Below are 25,566 nucleotides of genomic sequence, written 5' to 3' on the forward strand. Positions count from 1 at the left end.
TATCATATTTAAATTAATGTTTATTAGAGCATCAACTAAAAAAGCAGACCTGCTCTGTGCTTACCATTTGCCTTATTTCTACCTCATTATGTTATATCTTTATGTACTGAATTATCTATACCTGTATACTTATCTTTGAGCCTTCGGAGATCAGGATTTATTCACACTCATATCCCTAACATCCAACATAATGCCTGACCCAGAGTAGGCACTTGATAAACATGCACTGAATTAATAATAGTTTATGTAATTTCTCAGAGACTTCTCCATTTTCCATATCCATATCCATTTGAGGGCAATGCTCCTCAAAATCTAAATGGTACTCAAATCTAAATGGAGTGATTGAAACAATAAAACAAATACCTAAAGACCTCATTTACTCAGACTTCAACTTACTCAGGCTTTATTTATAATTGTACTTCTCTATTAATCTCTATTTAACACTAAGAGACTTAAGAGTTTGATTCAAATTTGGATTGTAGAATATGGCCAGGCACAATGACAACAGAAAAATTACATCAAATAAGAAGCCAAAGAAAAGAAACAGAGAAAATAAAACTGTTCCATCATGGATATACATAATTATTTTACTCCAGCATTAAGCCACTGTCCTTGCTAACCTATGCTACAAATGATAGTACAACATCTATTTTTAAAAGACGGGTTGAGGGGCGCCTGGGTGGCTCAGTCGGTTGAGCATCTGACTTCGTCTCAGGTCATGATCTCACAGTCTGTGAGTTCGAGCCCCGTGTCAGGCTCTGTGCTGACAGCTCGGAGCCTGGAGCCTGCTTCGGATTCTGTGTCTCCCTCTCTCTCTGCCCCACCCCTGCTCATGCTCTGTCTCTCTGTCTCAAAAATAAATAAAAACATTTAAAAAAATAATAAAAGACAGGTTGAATTGGTAAAAATAAATACTTTGATATTGGAAGGTGCTAAGGCTGAGTGTTCTGGAAAATTCACTTATGGCTCACACTTCATTGCCTGATTATAATAGATAAATGAAGTATTAATGTTTCTAAGATTTACAATGTATTTTAAGATTGAACTGATAATAAACTTACATTTCATTGCATGTGTTAGCTGTTCATATTGCTGTTGAACAAGAATGTGAAGTTTATCTTCTGATGTACCTCCTTGAGAGAAATCTTTAAGTAAACCTGTATCTAAAAGCAAAGAAATACTTTTAAATATATCACTATTAGGTGTTTTTCATATATTGCTATAATCACATTGTTTAATTTTTCAATCATTTCCCCTATTTTCTTTAAATGTTCATTTATTTTTGAGAGAGACAGAGTGTAAGGGGAAGGGAAAAGAGAGAGGGAACCACAGAATCTGAAGCAGGTTCCAGGCTCTGAGCTGTCAGCACAGAGCTGGACGTGGGGCCTGAACTCATGAACAGGGAGATCATGACCTAAGCCGAAGTTAGATGGTTAACCAACTGAGCCACCCAGGCGCCCCAACCATTTCCCCTATTAATAATATTAATATATTAATAAATATTTAATATTAATATTTAATAAATATTAATAATATTTATTAAAACTAAATAAAGAGTATTATAAAAACGCTGAGTCAAAATTAAAAAACGAAATAAGGGTAATTTTGTTTAGTTTGGTTTTAGTATTGTTTTTCTTTCTTCTTTAAGTTCTTCTGAGATAGTCATCCTACAAGCTAACTTAGATTAGGTTCTGTCATTTAGGCACAGAAGCGAGAATGCTGTAGGTGTGGAGCCTAATAGAGGAAAAGAAAAAAGATTTATTTCCAAGGCAGAAACTGATGAGCTATAATCAGAGCTGAGTAGGAAAGACCACAAAAGGATACAGTTAAAAACATTAACTTACCGAAAGAAATTTTGGAAGGAAAGAATTCAGAGAAGTAAATCTAGTCTACATAGATTAAGAAACAGATCAAGAAGCTCTTAAAGTAACTTAAAAATTTTTCAAAACATACTTCTTGATAATATTAACTAGGATGTATTGAATACTACTTTGTATACAGTATTTTATTTGTCAACCCCCTGAAACATTATTATCCCTTTTAACATTAAGAAAACTGTTCAAACATACATTAAACCACTTATCTGAGGTCATATAGCTACTAGGTGAAGAGCCATATTTTAGCTCAGAAATCTGACCAGAGTCCAAACTTCTAACTTCTCTTTATTCTGCCTCTCAGTAAGTCCCTGGAGTAGGAGAGCCAATTATTTATGCCATATATTTGGCTGTTCCCCATTCTAGTAATATCAGTAAAGGTTAATTAAACTCCATTTCTTCCCAATTTATTTTCACACTTCACATTTTTCTCTCTCTCTTCACCACTTTTAAGGACTATTTATACATTATTATACTATAAAACCACATCAATTTACCTCTTTCACCCCATTTTATTGTATGTATTTTTTAATAATTTATGGTCACATTAGCTAACATACAGTGTATACAGTGTAGTCTTGGCTTCAGGAGTAGATTCCTGTGATTCATCACTTACATACAACATCCATGTTTCTGTAGCATAGTGGTTATCACATTCGCCTTACAATATCCAGTGCTCATCCCAACAAGTACCCTCCTCAATGCCCATCTCCCATTTTCCCCAGCCCCCCAACCCCCCACCCTCATCAACCCTCAGTTTGTTTTCTATATTTAAGAGTCTCTTATGGTTTGCCTCCCTCTCTGTAACTTTTCCTTCCCTTCCCCCATGGTCTTTTGTTAAGTTTCTCAAATTCCACATTTGTTATGAGAAAACATATGATATCTGTCTTTTGCTGACTGGCTTGTTTCACTTAGCATAATACCCTCCAGTTCCATCCATATTGTTACAAATGGCAAGGTTTCATTCTTTTTCATCACCAAGTAGTATTCCATTGTATATATATGCCACATCTTCTTTATCCATTCATCAGTTAATGGACATCTCGGCTCTTTCCATAATTTGGCTATTTTCAAAAAATTTTTTTTAATGTTTATTTACTTTTGAGAGAGAGACAGACAAAGTGTGAGCAGGGTAGGGGCGGAGAGAGAGGAAGACACAGAATCCAAAGCAGGCTCCAGGCTCCGAGCTGGCAGCACAGAACCCGATGTGGGGCTCAAACTCACAAACCTGGAGATCATGACCTGAGCCAAAGTCAGACGCTTACCCGACTGAGCCACCCAGGTGCCCCCATACTTTGGCTATTGTTGAAAGTGCTGCTATAAACTTTGGGGCACATGTGCCCCTACGAATCAGCCCTCCTGTATTCTTTGGGTAAATTCCTAGCAGTGCTATTGCTTCATCCCATTTTAAAATAATTCCCAGTTATTAGCAAGGAACAATTTCATGTATTCTTCAATGTTTCTCACATTTTTCAATGTTAAAATGTTTTTCAAACTAATTCATGATTTTTCCCTTCCACCTAGTATCCAAGTCTTTTCAATTCATCCCCACTAAACTTATCAGTCATATTTCTACCCTTGGCACTAGGTCAACAGCTTCTTATTTGCTCTGGCTATTACTTCCTCAGAGGAAACCCTCCTTTTTCCAGGTTTGTCAAAGACGACTTCTTGGCTTATCCTCTTGCCTCTTCAGCAAAGCTTTCAGAACATTGCTAATACCTAGGAAACTTTTTAAAAAAAAAATTTTTTTTTTTAAGTTTATTTGAGAGAAAGAGTGCATGTGAGAGCAGGGAAGGGGCAGAGATAGAGGGAGAGAGAGAATCCCAAGCAGGCTCCACACTGTCAGCACAGAGCCCAATGCGGGGCTCCATCCCATGAACTGTGAGATCATGACCTGAACCAAAATCGAGAGTTGGATGCTTAATGGACTGAGCCACCCAGGTGCCCCCAGGAAACTTTTTACTTTCTCCCTTTTCATCTCTTGTGGTTCCCTTTGAGCTCCTCTCCCAACCCTGAGTTCATTTTTACCTATGGTTTATTTTTTTCTGCATTCTCACTTCAAAATGACCCAGAATAAGGCCAGAGTCTCTCAGTTGGGAGCTCTAACTCTCTTCACTGCTATGTCTATTATAGCAGCTATCTTCCCCCCTCTTTTCCTATGTCTACTAATTCTTCTTATTTGATTATTTCCCAGTTAACATAGAAAGTTTTTCAGCTCACTATTCTCCACTTGAATTGGTTATTCTGTTTTACTCTCACTGCAAGGACATTTTCCATAGCGAGTCAAAAATTCCACGGGGTGCAGTGTAAACCCAGTTCCAGACTGTCCGGTATCGTGGAATGTGCTAACTAATCTGAATTTGAATCCCAGCTTCTCTATTTACTAGGTACGTGACCTTAAGCAACTTGTGAGATTTCTCAGAGTCTTGTTCCCCTCCCCCACTGTGAAACAGAGATAACAAAAGAACACTATCCTCAAAAAGTTATTGTGAATATTAAGTGATAGTGATGGGTGCCACCTAGAATAGTGACTGGGACATACTTGTGCACAATAAATATGAGTTTCTTTCCCTCCATTTTTTTTTCTCACTTTTGATCCTGACCTTGCTAGAAACAGAAAGCAAGTATTCACTATCTGCTGAATGTTGGTGAAATGTCTTCCTTATCTAATATTCTAGTTAACCTCATTCAACTAGGGCTTTCAATAGGAACAGATTACAGTAAGAATGCATTTCAGTCAATGCACGGCCATACACTCTGGTTTAAAAAGTGGCTCAGAGTGCCAGCCTCAGAGTCAGAGCTGCTGTGTTTGAATCTGGGCTCTGACACTAGTCACATGGCCCTGGGACACTTCTACACCTCTGGGCCTCAGATTCTGTACTTGTAAAATGTAGAAGTAAGTATCCGTGGTTTTGCTTTCTGCAGTTTCAGTTACTGGAGGTCAACCACAGTCCTGGAAGCCGATAATCCTTTTTCTGCCGAATCAGCAGAAGATCACTAGGAACTCAAGGCTACATCATAGTGCCTGCGTCACTCACTTGGCTTTATCTCATCATGGAGGTAGGCATTTTGTCATCTTACATCATCACAAGAAGGGTAAGTAGAGTACAGTAAGATATTTTGAAAAAGAAACCACATTCACATAACTTTCATTTCAGAATATTGTTATGACTGCTCTATTTTATTATTGTTGTTATTAATATCTTACTGTGCCTGATTTATAAACTGAACTTTATCATAGGGGCATATGTACAGGGAAAAATGTAGTATACATAGGGTTCAGTGATATCTATGGTTTCAGGCATCCACTGGGGGTCTTGCAACAAATCCCCACAGATAAGGGGAGACTACTGTAACTAACTCACTGAGTTCTTGTGAGGATTTAGTGAAATAAAGCAAAGTGCTTAGCTCAGTGCCTTATATATGAGTGCTCAATAAATGGTAATGTTAATATTTTATAATTTCTTAAAGAAGTAAAGTATTTCTAGAATTAATACTTAATCTGAAGTTTTAGTATCAGAAAACATACATACTAGGGATTATAGAAGTCTTGAGTTTGAAATAGTGTGATTATAATTTAATTAGGATCATTTTAGAGCACAGTCTATAGAGTCTGGCTGATCTAAATTTGAATTCTAGCTCTGCTACTAACTAGAGCTTGTGTGACCTTATAAAAATGAATTAATCTTTCTGAGTCTCAGTATTTTCATCTATAAAATGCTGATAAATTTTAATGTCTATATCTTGAGCACTGGTATATACCAGAAGAGCATACCGGCCAACATGTGTTCTGATTACCTACATCATTCCTATTATTAAATATTTTTAGGGCACCTGGGTGGCTCAGTCAGCTGAGCGTCCGACTTTGGCTCAGGTCATGATCTCACGCTTTGTGAGTCGGAGCCCCACATAGGGCTCACTACTACGGTCAGCCTGTCAGTACAGAGCCTGCTTCAGACCCTCTCCCCACTCTCTCCCCCTCCCCCGCTTGTGCTTTTTCAAAAGTAAATAAGTATTAATAAATAAATAAGTAATTTTAATATTCCCCCTTGCCCATATCACAAAGGATTGCTATAAGTATTCAATGAAACAATGAATGTAAAGTACTTTACACATTGGAAGTGCTCTATGCATGGTAGCTATTCATTAATAAGATATATTTGATATGTCATTTTAGTGATTTTAAATAATTTTATTTTTGACATTTATCAACAAATTTCAATAATTTATAAATGAAAAATTTTTAAAGTACCTTCATGCTCATTTAATATAAACTCCACTGGATTACTAACACCCAGTCCTGAGCAGCGAGGAAGCAGCAGAATCACTTTAACTTTCTGCAATCTATGATCCTTTGATTCAATGTTCAGAAATGCCTCATGAAGTATTTCAATATCTTGGAGGGAAAAAAACAGAACAATTAGTGCAAAAATATTCATTAAAAATCTTAATACAGTTTGTAATTAGATCTATTTATCATTGTTCATTTTTTTTACTGTTTATTTATTTTGAAGGACAGAGCAAGCAGGAAAGGGGCAGAAAGACGGGGGGACAGAGGATCCGAAGCGGGCTTGGTGCCAACAGCAGAGAGTCAGATGCAGGGCTCAGACTCACCAACCATGAGATCATGACCTGAGCCGAAGCTGAAGTCAAACACTCAAATGACTGAGCCACCCAGACGCCCCTATCATTTTTCATTTTTAAATCCTCAGCCTCACAAAAAGTCATCTCATATAGTCAGAAAAGAGAGCTATTCTTCTCTGATAACTTATCAGAGTTAACACATGAATTCTTTCTCCTTCACTTGAGAGAACAATTTTGAAATTTAAATATCTCCTACATAAAATATAATTTTTCATTCTGAACTTCAGATTACTTTTTTTTTTTGAGAGAGAGAGAGAGAGAGGGCACAAGTGAGCGAGGGGCGGGGGGGGGGTGCGCAGAGAGAGAATCCCATCAAGGGCAGAGAAAGAGAGGGAGAGAGAGAGGGAAAGAGAGCGATAGAGAAGTAGGGCTTACCCAAAGCAGGGCTCATATACGCCCGAAGCAGGGCTTGAGCTCACCCAAAACAGAGCTCAAACCATGAGATCATGACCTGAGCCAAAATCAGATGCTTAACCGACTGAGCCACCTAGGTGCCCTGAACTTCAGAATCTTTTAAAATACTATGACATAGTGGAGGGAAATGGGCTTTGGGGGCAGAGACCCCCAAGGATGACTCCCAACTTCGGTATTTACTAGCTGCGTGACTTAATCTGAGCCCCCATTTTCTTACTTATAAAATGGGATAACAATGCCTGCCTCATCTAATTGTGGTGAAGACTGAAATAAAGCAGTTTAGTATGGTGCCTAGCACATAGTAAATGCTCAGTGTTGGTTATTTCCCTTTCCCATTGTAATCTCCTTTTATATTCCATCTTCCTCAGAGAAAAAATGGGTATCAGTAGCATTTATGAGGCAGTCTAATGTTCCTTAAGGACTTTAGTTTAGTTGGAAGGAAGTCTGTCCTCACTGAGTATCATAATCTGTGCCCCTATCTTCAGGCCACCCCTCCACTTCTGCAATGACTCCCAGTCCCCTCACCTGCTGAGGAGTCATCACTAAAATTGTTCCCCCACCCCCTTTCTCTTGTCTGATCACCCTGTTCATCTTCCTATTCTGTCTGTTTTGAAACTGGTTTTTTTTTTTTTTTTAATCAGTGGGCCTTTTTTTTTTCTTTCTATTTTAAAATTTCGATTGGAAAAGTTCAAACATACAAAAACACACATAAAAACATAATAAATTCTCAAGTACCCATCATGGACATTCAACAGTGAACCATTCATGCCCAATCCTGTTTCATCTACATCTGTACCCACTTCCACCCCAACCCATATTATTTTAAATCTATAAATATTTCACCACATAGCTCTAAAAGAACTCCTTTAAAAATATAACCACACAAATTAAAAAAAATAAGAATTCCTTATCATCATTAAAAAATAATGGAATCCAATCATGGCTCAAATTTCCCCATAGTCTCACACATGACAAAAGTTTTTTACAATTTGTTTGAATCAGGATTTTAATAAAGTACATACATTGTAATTAGTTGATAAGCCTTATTTTAAATTTCTTCTTATTGATAGGTTCCCTTTCCATTTTTTCTTACAACTTATTCCCTAATGAAACATGGTTATTTGTACTACGGACAGCTTTTCTACAGTCTGGATTTTGCTAATTGCTTCCCTAGAGTGTACTCTAGCATGTTCCTGTGTTCTGTGCTTCTTATAACTTACTAGTTGTATCTTTAGAAGCTTAATTAGATTCTGGCTTTTTTTTTCTTTTTCTTTCCTTTTTTTTGGTGGGGGTGGGGGTGTGGAGAGAGTGGAGAGGGGAGCAAAACTACTTCACAAGTGATGTCATATTTATCCACTAAGTTATCTTTCTGGTACCAGCAAAGAGGTTGCAAAATAGACCTATTTTAATTCTGTCACCTATTTTAATTCTGTCATACCTTTTTCATATTAGCTAGAATACTTCTAAAAGAAGAAACTTCCTTCCTCCACTGCTTGGTTACTTAGAGGTTCCTATTCTCTCTTGGTAACTAGGTAAAAATTCAGAGGGTAACTGGAAGTGAAATGCTGGGTCATTGGTATGTACATATTCAATTTTAGTGATTAATGCTAGCTTTCTAGAGTGATTGCACAAGTTTACAGTCCCACCAGCTGTGTTTGAGCCTTCCCAATGCTCTTTACCTTGCCAGTACATGGTACTGCCGATATTTTTCATTTTAATCACTCTGTGGACATGTGGCGGTAAGTTGTGATTTTAATTGCATTTCCCTGATTAGTAATGGGATTGACGACTTTCACTTTTTTTTTTTTTTTTTTGGCATTTGGATATCCTCTTTTGTGAAATGCCTGGTCATGTCTCTTGCACATTTTCCAGTTAGGTTGTCTATTCATTGTTAATTTGTAAGAATTCTTTATACACTGTGGATAAAAACTCTTCACTAGTTTATATGTTCCCTCTCTACAGTTTGCCTTTGCACTCTCTTAATCTTAATGCACAGAAATTTAAAATTTTTCAAAAGTTTACTACAGTCCAATTTATAAATCTTTTCTTTTATGATTAGTGCTTTATGTGTCCTGTTTAAGAAATCTGCCAATCCCAGTCATTAAGTGTTTCTCCTATAATAAATTCTAGGAGACTCTAGATTTGTATTGATGGTGTGAAGTACAGGTCAGTTTCATTTTTTCTACCCCCATTTACTGAAAAAAAAAAAAAAATCTCAGTACTCTACAGTGTCATGTGGCTTGAACTGAATCCATGAAGATCAACTTGGAGAGAAAGGTCATCTTTATAACATTGAATTTTTCAGTTCATGAACGTGATTTATTCTTAGATTTGGTTAAGTCTTTGGTCTTTCAGTAATGGTCTATAGTTTTATGAGGAGGTCTTACACATCTTTTATTAGATGTACTTTTAGTACAAAAGATGTACTTTTAGTACTTTTGTACTTTTAGTACAAAAGATGTACTTTTATTAGATGTATAAATGTGTTATGGTTTTTGGTACTATTATAAAAGATACCTGCTTCATTTTCAAATTTTCATTTTTGGTAGGTAGAAATTGAATTTGTATGCTGACTTTGTATCTATGAACCTTACAAAAATCATTTGTGAAATCTATAGTTTAGTTGTAGATTATTTTGGATTTTCCCCATATATAACTATGTAACCTATTAATAAAAAACAGTTTTATTTCTTCCTTTCCAATTTTTATATCTTTTATTTCTTCCTTTCTTTTTTTACCATATTGCCTATGACTCACAATACAACATTGATTAGGAAGTTTGATGTTTTTGATGTTTTTATAAATAAGACTGTTTTCTTACTTTCACTTTTTGATTATCTATTACTAGTGTATAGAAATAATTGATTTTTTATATTTGTGTCTTTCAATCCATTGATTAGTTCTAATAGTTTTTTCATACAATTTTTTTAAGGATTTTCTATATACAGAGTATGTTTTCTGCTGGTTCTGGATAATTTTGCTTTATGCATTTTGAGATTATGTTATTAAGCACATACTACTTTCATACTCTTTCATTTTCCCGATGAACATGTTATAATTATATTTCTAGTAATGTTTCTTATTTAAATCTACTTTGTCAATAGTTCTTTTGTTGGTATATGTAATGTATATCTTTTTCTGTCCTTCTAAGTTTTTTTTATATCCTTATATGTAAAGGGTTTCTCTTATAAACAAAAATATATTTATACATATATATTCTCTTATAAATATATATGTATAAAAATACATATATTTTTAAAGTTTAATCTGTTTTCTATTTGTCTTACCTTTTTTTGTCTTACCTTTTTTATGTTAATTGGTATTCCAACTCCATATTCCATTTTCTTCCCCTTCTTAGCTATTAGTTAAACATTATTTAATTATTTGTGTATTGACTGCCCCAGATATAACATATACCACTGACTTTCTGCTGACTTTAGAAATCTAACTGGTAGCTTCTTTCTGCACTATGAATACATTAATAGTTTTCTGGTTTCAGTTATTTCTGTTAAAAAGTTAAGTTTTTAGTTTTATTGCTTTTCCATTAAAGGTAATATATATTACCACCTGGGCTGCTTTGTCTTTGGTTTTCAGCAGTTATGCCACAGTGTACCTAATATGTTTTCTATATATTTATTCTTACTGGAGTTCATAGGGCTTCTTGAATCTGTGGCTTCATTTCATCTATTTTGAAAAATTCCCAGCCTTGGGGCACTGGGTGGTTCAGGTGGTTAAGTGTCGACTTCAGCTCAGGTCATGACCTCATGGTTCCTGAGTTTGAGCTGTGCATCAGGCTCTGTGCTCACAGAGCTTGCACTCTGCCTCTCTCTCTCAAAAATAAATAAACATTTTTTTAAATTAAAAAAAAAAAAAAAGAAAAGGAAAAACTCCCAGCCTTAATTTCAAATATCATCTCTTCTTAATTCATTTTCTCCTCTTTGTGTTCCCATCACAGCATATGGAAGATCACTGAATCACTGGGTCCCATGTGTGTTTTATGATCTTTTCCATATTATTAACCCTTTATTTCCCCTTCTTCAGTCTGGATATTTTTGTGGTTTGTCAGTTAGCTTATTCTTTCTTTAGCTCTGCCTAATCTACTGTTAAATCTACTTCTTAATTTCACATGTTGTATTTTCTAGTTCTAGAATTTTCTTTTGACTTAAAAAAAATTACGGTTTCCAGTTGTCTACTGAAATTCTGAAACTTGGCATTTAGTCTCTTCAGCATATGTATCATAGTTATTTTCAAGTCCACATCTGATATCTCTAGTATCTGGACCATTTGTGGGTTTGCTCCTATTGTAGTGTTTTTCTCTTTATATCAGTCATATCTTTTCTTCCTGTTTGTCTTTTTTTTTGGTTTGTTTTTTAATGACTGCCAGACATTGTATTTGAAAATAATTAGGAGATAATATGAGACCTAGGATGATGTTATTTTCTTCCAGAGGAAATTAACTTTTGCTTCTGGTAGGCAGCTACATCTGGCACTAACAATCCCAGATCATCTTAATCTGATGTGAATCTGTCAAAAGTTTTGCTTAGTTTTTCAGCCTCACTGAACCTACAATAAAATGTTATCTTTGGTCACAGCATGATCCAATGAAAAAGATTTTGCAAATAAGAAGCCTAAGGGACTTAGCTTCTAATCCTAGATATTAACACTGTCAAGCACTTCTTTGACTGTGCTCTTATATATTAAAGGATGATAATTTGTACCACCTACTTTAACTATTGTTTGAATTTCAAATTATACAGTAGCTAATGCCAAGCAATGTACCAAAGTGCCAATATATTCATTCATTTCAACTATAGTTGTTGAACCAATATTAAACAATGAGAAGAGCCTGGTATAATATGAATTAGTGAAGATTTTAAGAGTATAGTATATAAAGAGTTTTTATGTTACAAAAAGTAACAAATTCAAACATTTTTGACATTTCTAAATTTAATATAACATTAATTACCAAACAAATAAATATTTATACATACTTTTACATCCCATTTTTGTAAAAAGGTTCTTCAGGTCAGGATCCTTAGCTTGAGATTTTACTCCACACACAAATATTTTTGAGGTATTATTATTTGTTAATATTGACATATGGGCAACTGTGTACCATGAACCTGTATTGACCATTAAGATATCATCATCCATATTTAATAAAGCCTTTACAGAATGGACAGCGAGACTTCGAGATTTGTCCTATAAGATAACGGTATGATTAGAACTTCAAAGGGTTTGACAAGAGGCATGAACTGATTTCTTTTTGCTTAGGTAAAATAAGTACTTGGTAGGAGTGTTGAGATACCTAATCCTTTTGAGTTTAAAACACCTTAATATATGTTAGAATACAAAGTTAACAAAAATAACTGATATAAACAGATTTAAAACAAAGACCTGAACTTTGTTTAGCCTAGTTATCATTTAACTTTTATATAGTACTAAGACAATGCCAAAATCCCCAAAATGTAATTAATAGATTAGTGATATCCTACTACAGCTCCCATTCTTACCCCTTGATGAAAACTCATCAGCTACTTCCATTCTTTCTTCCCCATTACACTATCATTTAAATTGCTGCTAGTTAACAGATATTACAAGATGGTTGACAAGCTTATAAAAGGGGGCTAGACAGATCAGTTTTTGTAGTTGATCTCAGTGCTCAGCAGGGTATCATTGCTGAATAAAGGCCAAGACATTCTACCCAAGAATATGGATGCTGTCAAGGGATAAAACTTAGAAGAACAAGGTAAATCTAAGGCAAAAATTGGAATCTGAGGATTTTTCATTCTATTGAATCTAATTGTTTTTCATTCTGTTGAAACCACATTATTTTTCATATTCTCTCCCTACACTGATAGTCATCATATACCTCTTACAAATCAAGGCTCTAAGGCCATATTAAGGAAATAATGGGAAGGTATTACATATTGCATTTTCAAATTCAGGATGGTACTAGCATCTTCCTCAGAAATGGAAGGTAGAAAAGGTATCATTGCACTTTTTTTTTTTTTTTTTAGTTTATTTATTTATTTTGAGAGAGAATCAGAGATAGTGCAATTGGGAGGTGGGGCAGAGAGAGGAAAAGAGAGATGATCCCAAACAGGCTCCAAGCTGCCAGCACAGAGCCCAATGAGGGGCTTGGCCTCACAAAACTGTGAGATCATGATCTGAGCCAAAACCAAGAGTTGGACACTTAACTGACTGAGCCACCAGGTACCCCTCATTGCATTTTTTTAAATCCTCCTTTGGAAGAGAAAACTACAGCCTTTCAGCTGCCAGCAATACAATTATCCCCGTCTATAGAGTCTGAGAAGGAGAACATGTTCTTCATAACTTTACATGGGACAAAGATGCTAGAGTACAATAGGAACACTGATTGTAGGGGTATTAATTTTATTCAAGGTTGAAAATTAGGCTTTATTAACCTTTTTGATCATCTATAAAAATATAATCAGTTTGTTAGGGTTTTTTTTAAGTGTTTTTTTTTATTTTGAGAGAGAAAGAGAAAGAGAGTGGGGGAGAGGCAAAAAAGAGAGGGAAAGAGAGATTTCCAAGCAGGCTCTGTAAGCAGAACCCAATAGTGCTTGATCTTACAAACCATGAGATCATGACCTGAGCCGAAATCAAGAGTTCAACACTGAACCCACTGAGCCACCCAGATGCCCCGTGTTAGGTTTTATTTTTAAGTAGAGAGATTCTTTGAATAAGTAGGATTATTGAGAATCACAATGAAAGTAAATGCTTACCTGAAATATAAGTTTATAATCTTTGAAAAGATCTATATTTAGAAGATTATTTTTAAGATGAGATGGAAAAATTAAGACATCATAGCAATGTTGGTCCACAGCAAAGACTTTATCATCAATATGCAATACAGATTTGACTTTATTATAGCCTCTTTTCTTCAAACTATAATAAACTTCTTCAGGGCTGTAAATATGCAATATTAGGTTGTAATTAAAAATATATTAAAAATGCATTTAACATTACCATCTTTCCCCCCCCCCCAAAAAAAAGTATCACTGCATTTATTGCATTTAATGGAACTTATAATTTTAGCCAACAATAAGTTAAAAGATAATTAAAGACAGAAAAGTTAACATATTTATGTAATTACCATTTAGGAATTTGGTGGGGTTTTTTTTTAATTTTTATTTAAATTCTAGTTAGTTAACATACAGTGCAATATTGGTTTCAGGAGTAGAATTCAGTGATTCATAATTTACATATAACACCCAGTGCTCATCATAACAAGTGCCCTCCCCCATGCACCTCCCTCGATCAACTCTGTTTGTTCTCTATCATTAAGAGTCTCTTATGGTTTGTTTCCCTCTTTTTTTCTCCCCACTTCCCATGTGTTCATCTTTTGTTTGTTTAAATTCCCCATATGATGAATTGTATGGTATTTGTCTTTCTCTGACTGACATTTTGCTTAGCACAATACCCTCTACCTCTATTCATGTCATTGCAAATGGCAAGATCTCATTCTTTTTGATGGCTAAGTTATATTCCATTGTATCTGTATCCATTCATCAATTGATGGGCATTTAGGCTCTGTCCATAGTTTGGCTATTATTGATAATGCTGCTATAAACATCGGGGTGTATGTACCCCTTCAAATCCAATTTTTGTATCCTTTGGGTAAATACCTAGTAGTGTAATTGCTGGATCATAGAGTAGTTCTATTTTTAACTTTTTGGGGAAACTCCATACTGTTTTTCAGAGACACTGTACCAGTTTTCAGGGAATTTGTTGATAGGATCCTGAACTAAATCATGATTTCCCAGTCACTCCCCTAGACATGTCCACCGAGGAGAAAGGTAGTATTTCTTATCACATTATTTAGAAAGGCTAGCAACTTGAAATAAAAATAAAGGATTTGATTAAAACTCTTACCTGATTTTACAAGTATTTATCCAAGCATAAAGTGGCAAAGTGGAGGCCCTTAGTTCCTGGTTCCTAACTGTTTCTGGAAGAATGTGGTAAATTGAAAGGGCATCGTGTTTGATTCGACATCTTGCCAATGCTGCAGCCAATTTTATCTTAAAACTAGAGACAGAAAATCCATTTTTGGTGACTACTGCATTGAAGACGAGACTATCAATTTTCCACTAGAAAAATTCACAAATTAGACTTAGAATTCTAACAACTATTTCTGTAATTCTACTTCAAATTTTCATAGTATAAAATAATATTTAAAATTAGAAATCCGATAATCCTGCTTCCTTTTTTCAGTTTTTGCTGCTTCTGTACAGATATGAATCTCCTCAGATATTTATCTCAATTGCTGATTGAAAGAAATTTTATGTAGTGAAAGAGGTGTGGAATTTAGTCAGACAAATTTGAAGTTAAATTCAGTTTCTGTCACTTACTAGCTGTGTGACCTCAGGTTTATTAATGAATCTCTTTTCTCAGCCTGTTTTCTCATCTGTAGAATGTGGTCACATTACCTTAATGTGGTGATTACCAACCATGTGTGTAAAATACTCAGCACAGTGCCTGGCACATGGCAGATACTCATTATAGCTAGTTATTGTCATAGTTGCCAACAGTGTATTCTTAATAAGATTAAGGAACTGTCATGAATCTGTATCATGTCCTTCCCAGTTCCGATGATCCCAGAACAAAAAACAGAGCAGAGCCCGATGTGGGGCTTGAACTCATGAATCTGAGAAGAAATTAAGAGTCTGCCACTTAACCCAGTGAGCCACCCAGGTGCCCTGAGAGGATCCAAAGCAGGCTCTGCACTGACAGCAGAGAGCCCAATATGGGGCTCAAACTCAGCTCAAACTCACAAAATGTGAGATCATGACCTGAGCCAAAGTCAGACACTTAACTGTCTGAGCCACCCAGGCACCCATTTTTATTTTTATTTTAAATGTTTATTTATTTATTTTGAGAGAGAGAGAGCACGTGTATAGGTGAGCACAGGGGAGGGGCTGAGAGAGAGGGAGAGAAAGAATCCCAAGCAGGCTCCATACCACCAGGGCAGAGCCAGACACAGGGCTCAATCTCATGTACCATGAGATCATGACTCAAGCCAGAATCAAGAGGTGGATGCTTAACCAACTGAGCCACCCAGGTGCCCCTATTTTGTTTATATTTGTTTATTTGTTTATTTTTGAGAGAGAGTGTGTGTGCACACAGGGGTAGAGGGAGGGAGGGAGGGAGGGAGTGAGGGAGGGAGAGAGAGAGAGAAAGAGAGAAAATCTTAAGAAGGCTCCATGTCCAGTGCGGAAACTGATGCAGGGCCCAATCTTATGACCCTGAGATCATGACCTGAGCAGAAATCAAGAGTCAGACACTGAACTGACGGAGCTCAGACTGTGAATTTTAATATAATTTAATCACACAAAAATAATTTAAAGTATATATACAGTTATAAAGATTTTTGTATAAATACACAATATCAGATTGAGGATAAAGACCAAATCCAAATGCTATTAAGATAACCAGACATGTATTACATTTATAAATGAAACATCCTGTGGTTACTAAAAAACTTCTTCCACAGGTGTAGGTGGACTGCAATGATGAAAATGGAAGCAAAAACCATTCTCAACATTCTGGATCCAGAAGTCCACCTCCTGCTATAATTTGAACATTATCACAGAGGGTTGCCTAATTACCTCTGTTTGCCCGGAAACAGCGAAAGCTGTCTTTCTATATGTTAAATTGTAGTTATGTAATTTCTAAGCTTACATCCAAAATGAACTCATTAGCTACAGGACAGAATCTAAACTCTTTATCATGATACACTAGGATATTAATAATTTAACCTGAACCAACTCTTCAGTCCTCAGTTTCCACATTCCCACCACTCCCATCCACAAATCTGGCCACACATGGAACTATTTTTGCCCCTCTTAATAGCACACCACATCCCTTCTTCCTCTCCCTCTGCCATTCTCTCCCTCTGTCTCTCCAGACAGTATGGTTTGGACTCTGCAATCAGGCTACCTGGATTCAAATTCTGGTTCCACCAATTACTAGCTACATGACATTAGATAGGTTATTTAGCTTTTCTAAGCACTAGGAATTAGGAACTAATATCTAACTTACAGAATTGTAGCCAAGATACTTTTGAAAATGTACTTCCAAGTCAAGCTATTCAAGAAGTGATAATAATTAATATGCCTATTCTTTTAATATTGTTAATTAAGAAGTGTGATCAAACCTGGGCTTCCACCCTTATGTAACTTATAACTTGGTGGTATAATAGACGTACAAACAATTAGAGCACAACGTGATGAATGTTGTAAGATACACAGATAAAGAACAAATTGAATGTATCAGAAAAAGAACAAAAATCAGCCCAAAGTGACTTCTAAGAGAAGGAGAAACTTGAACTATTAAAGGAGGAACAAGAGTTTTCCAGACCACAAAAGGAGAAAAGACACACAGAAGGCAGAGTACAATAAAGATACAGAGATGTTAAACGGCAAAGCATATTTGTAGAATATGGGGTGGTGAGAGATCCAGGCCTCAAATCACCAAAAATCTTATATACCCATGCATGGGAAGTGGGAATGTTTTCTGTAGGAAATGGAAGGCCATTTAAGAATAGAGAAATATCAATTAATTCATGAACAAATATTTTCTTCCTTACTATATTCCAGGTACTGTTTTATGTCCCAGAAACATAGGGATAAGCAAGGAAGACACTGTTCCTGATATCACAAAATGTAGAGTCTGGTAAGGGGAGACAAAGCAACTAATTTTCAATGTCATAAGTATTTATGACAAAGGAAGGCAGGATACTATGGTGACTCAAGGGGAGTCAAGGAAAGTTTCCCAGGAATCATATTTAGGCTAAGCCATAAGGGTATAAGTAGGAGTTAGCCAGGAATAAGGGATGAGGGGGTATGTGAGACAAGCTGTCCAGTGTTCCAAGTAGAAGAAGCATCATATATGAAAAAGTATCTGCCAATTCTGAAATACGTGCCTGAGAAGTTGAGAGATACGCAGAGCTAAAGACAACTCATTGGCCATAGGGAACAAAAATGGAAATCTGAGGCATGCCAACTTTATGGAAGGGGGGCTTTGATAATGTCCTCAGGCTTTGAACTGGGTCGCCAAAAGACAACCCCAGGAATAAAGTAAAAAGGAATAACTGGCCTTCACAAGGAATGAAGCCCAGCTTCCAATCATTTCAACCCCAGAATACGAAGTCACCTGGGTTTGTTAGTGCCCCAGGTCTAGTTGCAGCCTTCCAGTAGCAAAAGTATAGGCTGCCTCTAAAGGAAGATAACAGTATCCTAGGCCTCACATGAAATAAACATATACAATATCAAATAATACCTAATACAGTATGTCCCAAAAAACTTTAAATCTAATAATAATGGCAAAAAGAATTATCCCCAATGTTTCCATTAATTATTCTATGTAATTAGAGGTTTATTGGATTTCTAAATATAATAAAGGAGTTGCAGTATTTTTCAGAAAAAAAAGGGGGGTATACCATTTTCATATTTATTCCTATAGACCACTGGAAAAACATAATTAAGAGAAAAAATGGATAGAAGGTAAACAGAAATATGTTCTAATATATTTAGATAATACATAAATACAAAAGAAAATATCCAAATCACTTGCTTATAATAGGTTTTATTCTCTTATTTTTCATAAGAAACCATGTGGGTTATTTTGAATAAGTCAGTGATGATTCATGATGTAGTGGAGAAATGCAATTTGCTAAGAATAAAGTAACAATGAAAAGCCTATATTTTAGGAATATCATGTCTCTGTCACAACCACACAGGTGAGAAAAGGCATATTTCCTATATGTTTTTGTGTTGCTTTTCCTAAGTCAGGGAATGTTATTCTGACTAGCAGCTGATCACGGTGGGGCTATGATTATACCTAGTTAATGGGAAGTTCTTGCCCTTAGCAGACACATTTAGCATATCAATGTTTCCTTTTATAGTAGAAACCTACTGGTTTGCACTCTAAGGGCTGCTGCTTTCCTTCTGGGAATAGAAATCCCCCTCTCCTGAAAATGTTCCTTTCCTCCTTCTAGTCATACAATTTTCTTGGAAGGTGTCCCTAAGTGACTCAGTCTCCTTGGCCACAGCTGATTGGCAGAGGGTGGGCCCTTGACTCAAGGCAGGGTCAAGCAATTTTTGGATGTAGCAAGAGAGAATCAAGCCAGTCTTTCTAGTGTTTGGTGCTGTAAGATGTAAAGCTCCTGAGTTGTCAGCAGCCAAGTTTCCCAATCCAGGAACAAAGAAAGAGAAAAGAATGAAGCCAAAGCACACAGAGCAGTGACTACAGTCAAAGAGGATCCTGATGATATTTAAGTCACAGGACTGAGTAGAAGCATAGCCACATCACTGCCCTTTCTGCCATTTCAATGTTCAATCCTTCATGAAATACCTTATAATAAATTCTTTATTTTGCCAAATCTTGTTTGAGTTGGGGTACTATCTATCAGTTGGCAGAACAGAATCCTAATACACCATTTTCCTTCAATTTCTTTACTTATTATTTTTTAATTGATGTATACATGACATACAATATCCTATTAGTTTCAGGTATATATCATTTGACATTATGAAATGATCCCCATGTTAAGTCTAGTTATCTGTCACCAAAGTTATTAGAATATTATTGACTATATTCCATATGCTATATATTATATCCCCGTGACTTATTTATTTTATAACTGGAAGTTTATATTTCTTAATCCCCTTCACCCATTTTGGTCACCCCAATCCCTCCTCTGGTAACCGATATTTTGTTTTCTGTATCTATAAGTCTATTTTTGTTTTTTGTTTGTGTGTTCACTTGTTTTAAATTTTAGATTCCACATATAAGTGAAATCATATGGTATTTGTCTTTTATTTATTTCACTTAGCATAATACCCTCTAGGTCCATTCATGTAGTTGCAAATGGCAATACTTCATTCTTTTTTTCAACTTATTTGAGAAAGAGAGTGCACGCAAGCAGGGGAGAGGGGCAGAGGGAGAAAAAGAGAATCTTAGGCAGGCTCCATGCTCAGTGTGGAGCCCTACGTGGGGCTCTATCCCATGACCCTGGGATCATGACCTGAGCCAAAATCAAGTTGGACTTCATTCAACTGGGTGGTTCAACTGAGCCACCCAGGTGCCCCAAGACTTCATTCTTTTTTATGGCTGAGTTTATATATATATATATATATATATATATATATATATATATCATATATATGGCTGAGCTCACATTATATATGTGTGTGTAAGATATATATATATATATATATATATCTTACATCTTCATTCATCTATTGCTTCCATATCTTGGCTACTGTAAATAACGCTGCCATGAATACAAGGGAGCACGTCTCTTTGAATTGGTGTTTTCATTTTCTTTGGGTAAAGATCCAGAATTGGAATTGCTGGATCATATAGTAGTTCTATTTTTATTTTTTGAGGACCCTTCACAGTGTTTTACATAGTGGCTGCACTAATTTACATTCCCACCAAGAGCATATAAGGATTCCCTTTTCTCCACATCCTTGCCAACACTTGTTATTTTTTGTCTTTTTGATAATTCCCAATCTGACAGGTGTCAGGCATCTCATGATGGTTTTGAATTACATTTCTCTGATGAGTAGGCTGTTGAACATCTTTTCATGTGCCTGTTGGCCATCTGTTTGCCTTCTTTCGGAAAAATGTCTATTCAAGCCCTTTCCACTTTTTTAAATCAGTTGTATTTTTTTTATATTAAGTTGTGTAAGTTCTTTATATATTTTTGACATTAACCTCCTATTGGATGTGTGATTTGCAAATATCTTCTCCCATTTAGTAGCTTGCCTTTTTATTGATGATTTCTTTCTCTGTGGAAAAGCTTTTATTTACTTTGGCTTTTGTTTATTTGCTTTAGTTTTTGTTACCCTTGCCTAAGGAGACTGGTCCAAACAAATATTGCTGATAAGCCAAAGAGCTTACCGCCTATGTTTTATTCTAGGAGTTTTATGGTTTCTGTTCTTACATTCAAGTCTTTAATCCATTCCAAATTTATTTTTGTGTATTGTGTTTATCTGTTTCCCTTTAAATATTAATTGAATATTTTCTTAATGCCAAAAATAATTCAGTCAATTGCCTGAATTTCCCCTATGAATATAAAATCAGACATCGTACTGACAACTGTTTCAGAATATTCACTAATTAAGTGAAATAGCCTAAGAATTTGCAAAGAAGGTGTGGAAAGAATATGAGATATAAAAACCCATGAACAGGGGTGCCTGGCTGGCTCAGTCAGAAGAGCATGCAACTCTTGATCTCAGGGTTGTGAATTCGGGTCTCACATGGGGTGTAGAGATTGCTTAAGTAAATTTTAAAAAACTTAAAAAAAATTTTTTTTAAACAAGCCCATGAACAAGTATTCAGGGAGTATTTCGGCAAATGAGAAACTGGGAATGAAAGAATTGGGGAAGACAAGAAAAGGGATATATCTGAGCAAATGTAATTTATCCCCTAAGTGCCTGATTGGTTTTAACATTCACAAATCATTCAATATAAATTACCTTACCACTTTAATAGAATAAAGAAGGAAAGACAAATGATCATCCAACCTTCCAAAATTCTGATCTCTGTTTTCCTAGTGAGACTACCGTTTTCCTCTTGGGATCTCCCTTCCTGTACTTCAGTTGGAAAGTACCTTGAGGCATAAAGCCAGGACTGTTCTAATGCTTACCTCATTTGGTCTCATTTTCTCAGGGATAAAGTTTCTGTGCTGCTTCTTGTCTAATGGCCAAAATCTTTGCCTCATATATTTTGTCCAGTTTTCTAGTTGTTTACAGTAAGTCTAACCCAAGATACTCTCTCATGACCAAATAATTTATATTTAAAAAATATCACTCTACCTGCCATGGAGAACAGATTGCGGGAAGGAATGAGTTATAGGCAGGGAAATCAATGATGAAGCTAGTGTAGTAAGCTGGTGGCTTGGAAAATTGCAATGTAGTCGTGGAAAAGGAAAGAAGTAGATCATGAAGCATGTTTTCCAAATGGAGTTACAGCATTAGGTATGGTATGGGCACAGGGATGGGGAGGAAAGAAGAATCAAGGATGTGTCTAGGCAGATGTTGGCACCTGAATGTAATATGGAAGATTTCAGGATGAGTAGTTTTGGGTGGTTTGGGAGGATAGACTACTAACTCTTTCCCCTGCTGCTGCCTCTCTAGTCTTTCACTGCTCATTCTCCAATTCTGCCTCACAAAAGTCCAACAAATTATTTGGCAGGAAGATTTTTGGGCTAGTGTGAGGGCATGGGAAATAAGAAAGGAAGAGGTTGTGGTATCTTTTTATTTAACCCGTGCACATAGTATTAAAAACATAATTGATTTTATACAAGGAAGGAGTTCATAAGGACTTTGCATATGTCAAAAATGATAATACGTGTCATCTTGGATTATATCTCCAAAGCCATGAATAAATGAAGGAAAAGATACAAGTTGGTACATAGAATATAAAACACAAAGATCTCTGGTAGAGACAATAACAACAAAGATCAAGCAGAATTTTCATAAGAAAGAAATCATTCTTATTCAGTTTCTTGCTAAATAATTACTTCCTCTCTCACCTCCTAAAATTAGTTTTTATCCCCTCAGTAGAAACTTAGTAAGGTACATTTTAAGCTGACAATGATTCTACTTCCCTGGGGAAAACAGCACCCAGCCCTAAACCCCAGAAGATCTACAGAGGTTGAGCTACAGGTCAATGTCCTGTCTGAGTTCAGAATCCCACTCTATTGGCTACGGGGGATTGGCTCAAAGGAAGGCACCTGAACCACATGGAGCCAATCAAATTCCTGGGGGAGCTAGAATTTAGAATTGGTGTATGGAGATGATAAAATAAGTTAGTCTACATGAAGATACTACAAGACAGCTGTAACATGTAAGCTCAGGAACTGGGGTGCAAGAGTAGGGCTTTTTCCATGTAGACTAGAGAAGCACAGAGGCAGATAGGAAGAGAAAAAGAGAATGAAGCAGATACTAAGAGAGAAGCAGAGATAAAAAGATTAAAAGGACTTCAAGCTGTATTACAAAGCTGTACTCATCAAGACATTCTGCTACTGGCACAAAAACAGACACTCAGATCAACGGAACAGAATAGAAACCCAGAAATGGACCTACAAATGTATGGCCAACCAGTCTTTGACAAAGCAGGAAATAATATCCAATGGAATAAAGACAGTCTCTTCAGCAAGTGGTGCTGGGAAAACTGGACAGCAACACGCAGAAAAATGAACCTGGACCACTTTCTTACACCATACACAAAAATAAACTCAAAATGGATGAAAGACCTAAAGGTAAGACAGGAAACCATCAAAATCCTCAAGGAGAAAGCAGGCAAAAACCTCTTTGACCTTGGCCGCAGCAACTTCTTACTCAACATGTCTCCAGAGGCAAGGGAAACAAAAGCAAAAATGAACTATTGGAACCTCATCAAGATAAAAAACTTCTGCACAGAGAAGGAAACAATCAGCAAAACTAAAAGGCAACAGACAGAATGGGAGAAGATATTTGCAAATAACATATCAGATAAAGGGTTAGTATCCAAAATCTATAAAGAACAAACTCCACACCCAAAAAACAAATAATCCAGTGATGAAATAAGCAAAAGACATGAATAGACACTTCTCCAACGAAGACATCCAGATGGCCAACCGACACATGAAAAAATGCTCAACATCACTCATCATCAGGGAAATACAAATCAAAACCACAAGGAGACACCAACTCACCCTGTCAGAATGGCTAACATTAACAACTCAGGCAAGGACAAATGTTGGCGAGTATGCGGAGAAAGAAGATCTCTTTTGCACTGCTGGTGGGAATACAAACTGGTGCAGCCACTCTGGAAAACAGTATGGAGATTCCTCAAAAAACTAAAAACAGAACTACCCTACGACCCAGCAATTGCACTATTAGGTATTTATCCAAGGGATACAAGTATGCTGTTTCAAAGGGACACATGCACCCCCATGTTTATAGCATCACTATCAACAATAGCCAAAGTATGGAAAGAGTCCAAATGTCCATCGATGGATGAACGGATAAAGAAGACGTGGTATATATATATTGTGTATATGCACACACACACACACACACACACACACACAATGGAGTATTACTCGGCAATCAAAAAGAATGAAATCTTTCCATTTGCAACTACCTGGATGGAACTAGAGGGTATTATGCTAAGCGAAATTAGTCAGAGAAAGACAAATATCATGTGACTTCACTCCTATGTGGAATTTAAGAAACAAAACAGATGAACATAAAGGAAGGAAGACAAAAATAATATAAAAACAGGGAGGGGGACAAAACATAAGAGACTCTTAAATATGGAGAACAAACAGAGGGTTACTGGAGGGGTTGTGGAAGGGGGGATGGGCTAAAGGGGTAAGGGACATCAAGGAATCTACTCCTGAAATCATTGTTGCACTATATGCTAACTAACTTGGATGTAAATTAAAAAGTAACAATAATAAAAAGATTAAAAAGCAGAGATAAAGAAAGTCCTAATCTTTCCAATTCCTGATTTCATTCTCTTTCTGAGTCTTTGACTTATATGATACATCCCAGTATCTTTATCATTTTTGCTCAAACTAACTGAAGATGGCTTCTGTTACTTGAAAGCTGAGACTCTTGATTAAAACACTCTGGTGGTATCTTTATACATGTATACTGCTCTACTCTTCTCTGCAATTCAATCACTATACATGCATTTCTCCTATAGCATATTATGAATTAAATATACTATGAATTGGTTAATTTGGTAAACCGATCAATTTGTGAGTAAGATTTGCATTATATAAGCCTTTATTGGTTTGTGTAAGGGGAAACACTATTGCACTGACAAGAATGTAACCGGTATGTGTCAAGGCAGGAGTAGCATGGTATGATGAGGAAAGGGAAAAGTCTGGGGAATCAGGAATCCTTAGACAGTAGGATCTTCTGGTTCCTCTGGCCTCCTGAGTCACGGTCTTTGCTTGTCCTATTCATACCTGTCTTGCCAGCATTCAGCTAAAAGTCTGCAGCTGCTGAAAGCATAGTCTGGTCTTTCTTACTTGGTTAGAGCCCTATGGCTTTCCTGGCTGACCCAGGCTAAACTCAGCTCTCATTAGGCTCACCGAGACTAAGATGGGGCTTCCATCAATGTCTCCCGAGTCCTGCTAAGTCAAACAGAAACTGAGAGAAGCTCAGCAAACCTGAAACTTTGAGCCTGTCCCATGGCATATTGCCCCACCAATTTTTCTCTGATGTACTTGTACCCATCTCGGACACCTGTGGTTGGAGGCAGGTTACCCACTAGTGGGATGGGCAGTGAGGTGGTTACCCAAAAACCCACACAGTAAACAGGGGTGAGATCTTACTTATCTAACACAGAGGGCATGTACCTCTGAGTGCTCTTGCTGTTTGCTGTCTTAAAATTTCTTATGGCTACATCTGACATGAGATATGACTGTGTCTTATCTTTAATCTTCCAGAGTACATCAACCAAACCTCACTATCCTAAGTGGAAGGAGTAGTAGCATATAAATCGTTAACACTTGGACTCTGGAATCCACCTTCCTGAATTTGAATCTGGCTACTCCCTTCTCCGATCTATAGCAATAGGTAGGTTCCTGTAACCTGTCTAT

General features: G+C 36.3%; 1 protein-coding gene across 3 annotated transcripts in view; it reads right to left on the reverse strand.

Annotated features, from left to right (window-relative positions):
• Positions 1-25,566, reverse strand: part of NSUN7 (NOP2/Sun RNA methyltransferase family member 7) — a 52,538-nt gene that overhangs the window by 14,698 nt on the left and 12,274 nt on the right. For all 3 annotated transcript variants that reach the window (XM_042984653.1, XM_042984652.1, XM_042984654.1), the window contains exons 5-9: positions 14,832-14,984; positions 13,682-13,865; positions 11,924-12,134; positions 6,127-6,270; positions 1,062-1,163 (exon numbers count right to left, since the gene is read on the reverse strand). In XM_042984653.1, the coding sequence (XP_042840587.1) occupies positions 1,062-1,163; positions 6,127-6,270; positions 11,924-12,134; positions 13,682-13,865; positions 14,832-14,984 (794 nt within the window). The remainder of the gene's footprint in view (positions 1-1,061; positions 1,164-6,126; positions 6,271-11,923; positions 12,135-13,681; positions 13,866-14,831; positions 14,985-25,566) is intronic.

Source organism: Panthera tigris, chromosome B1, assembly GCF_018350195.1.
Source record: "Panthera tigris isolate Pti1 chromosome B1, P.tigris_Pti1_mat1.1, whole genome shotgun sequence".
Taxonomy (NCBI): domain Eukaryota; kingdom Metazoa; phylum Chordata; class Mammalia; order Carnivora; family Felidae; genus Panthera; species Panthera tigris.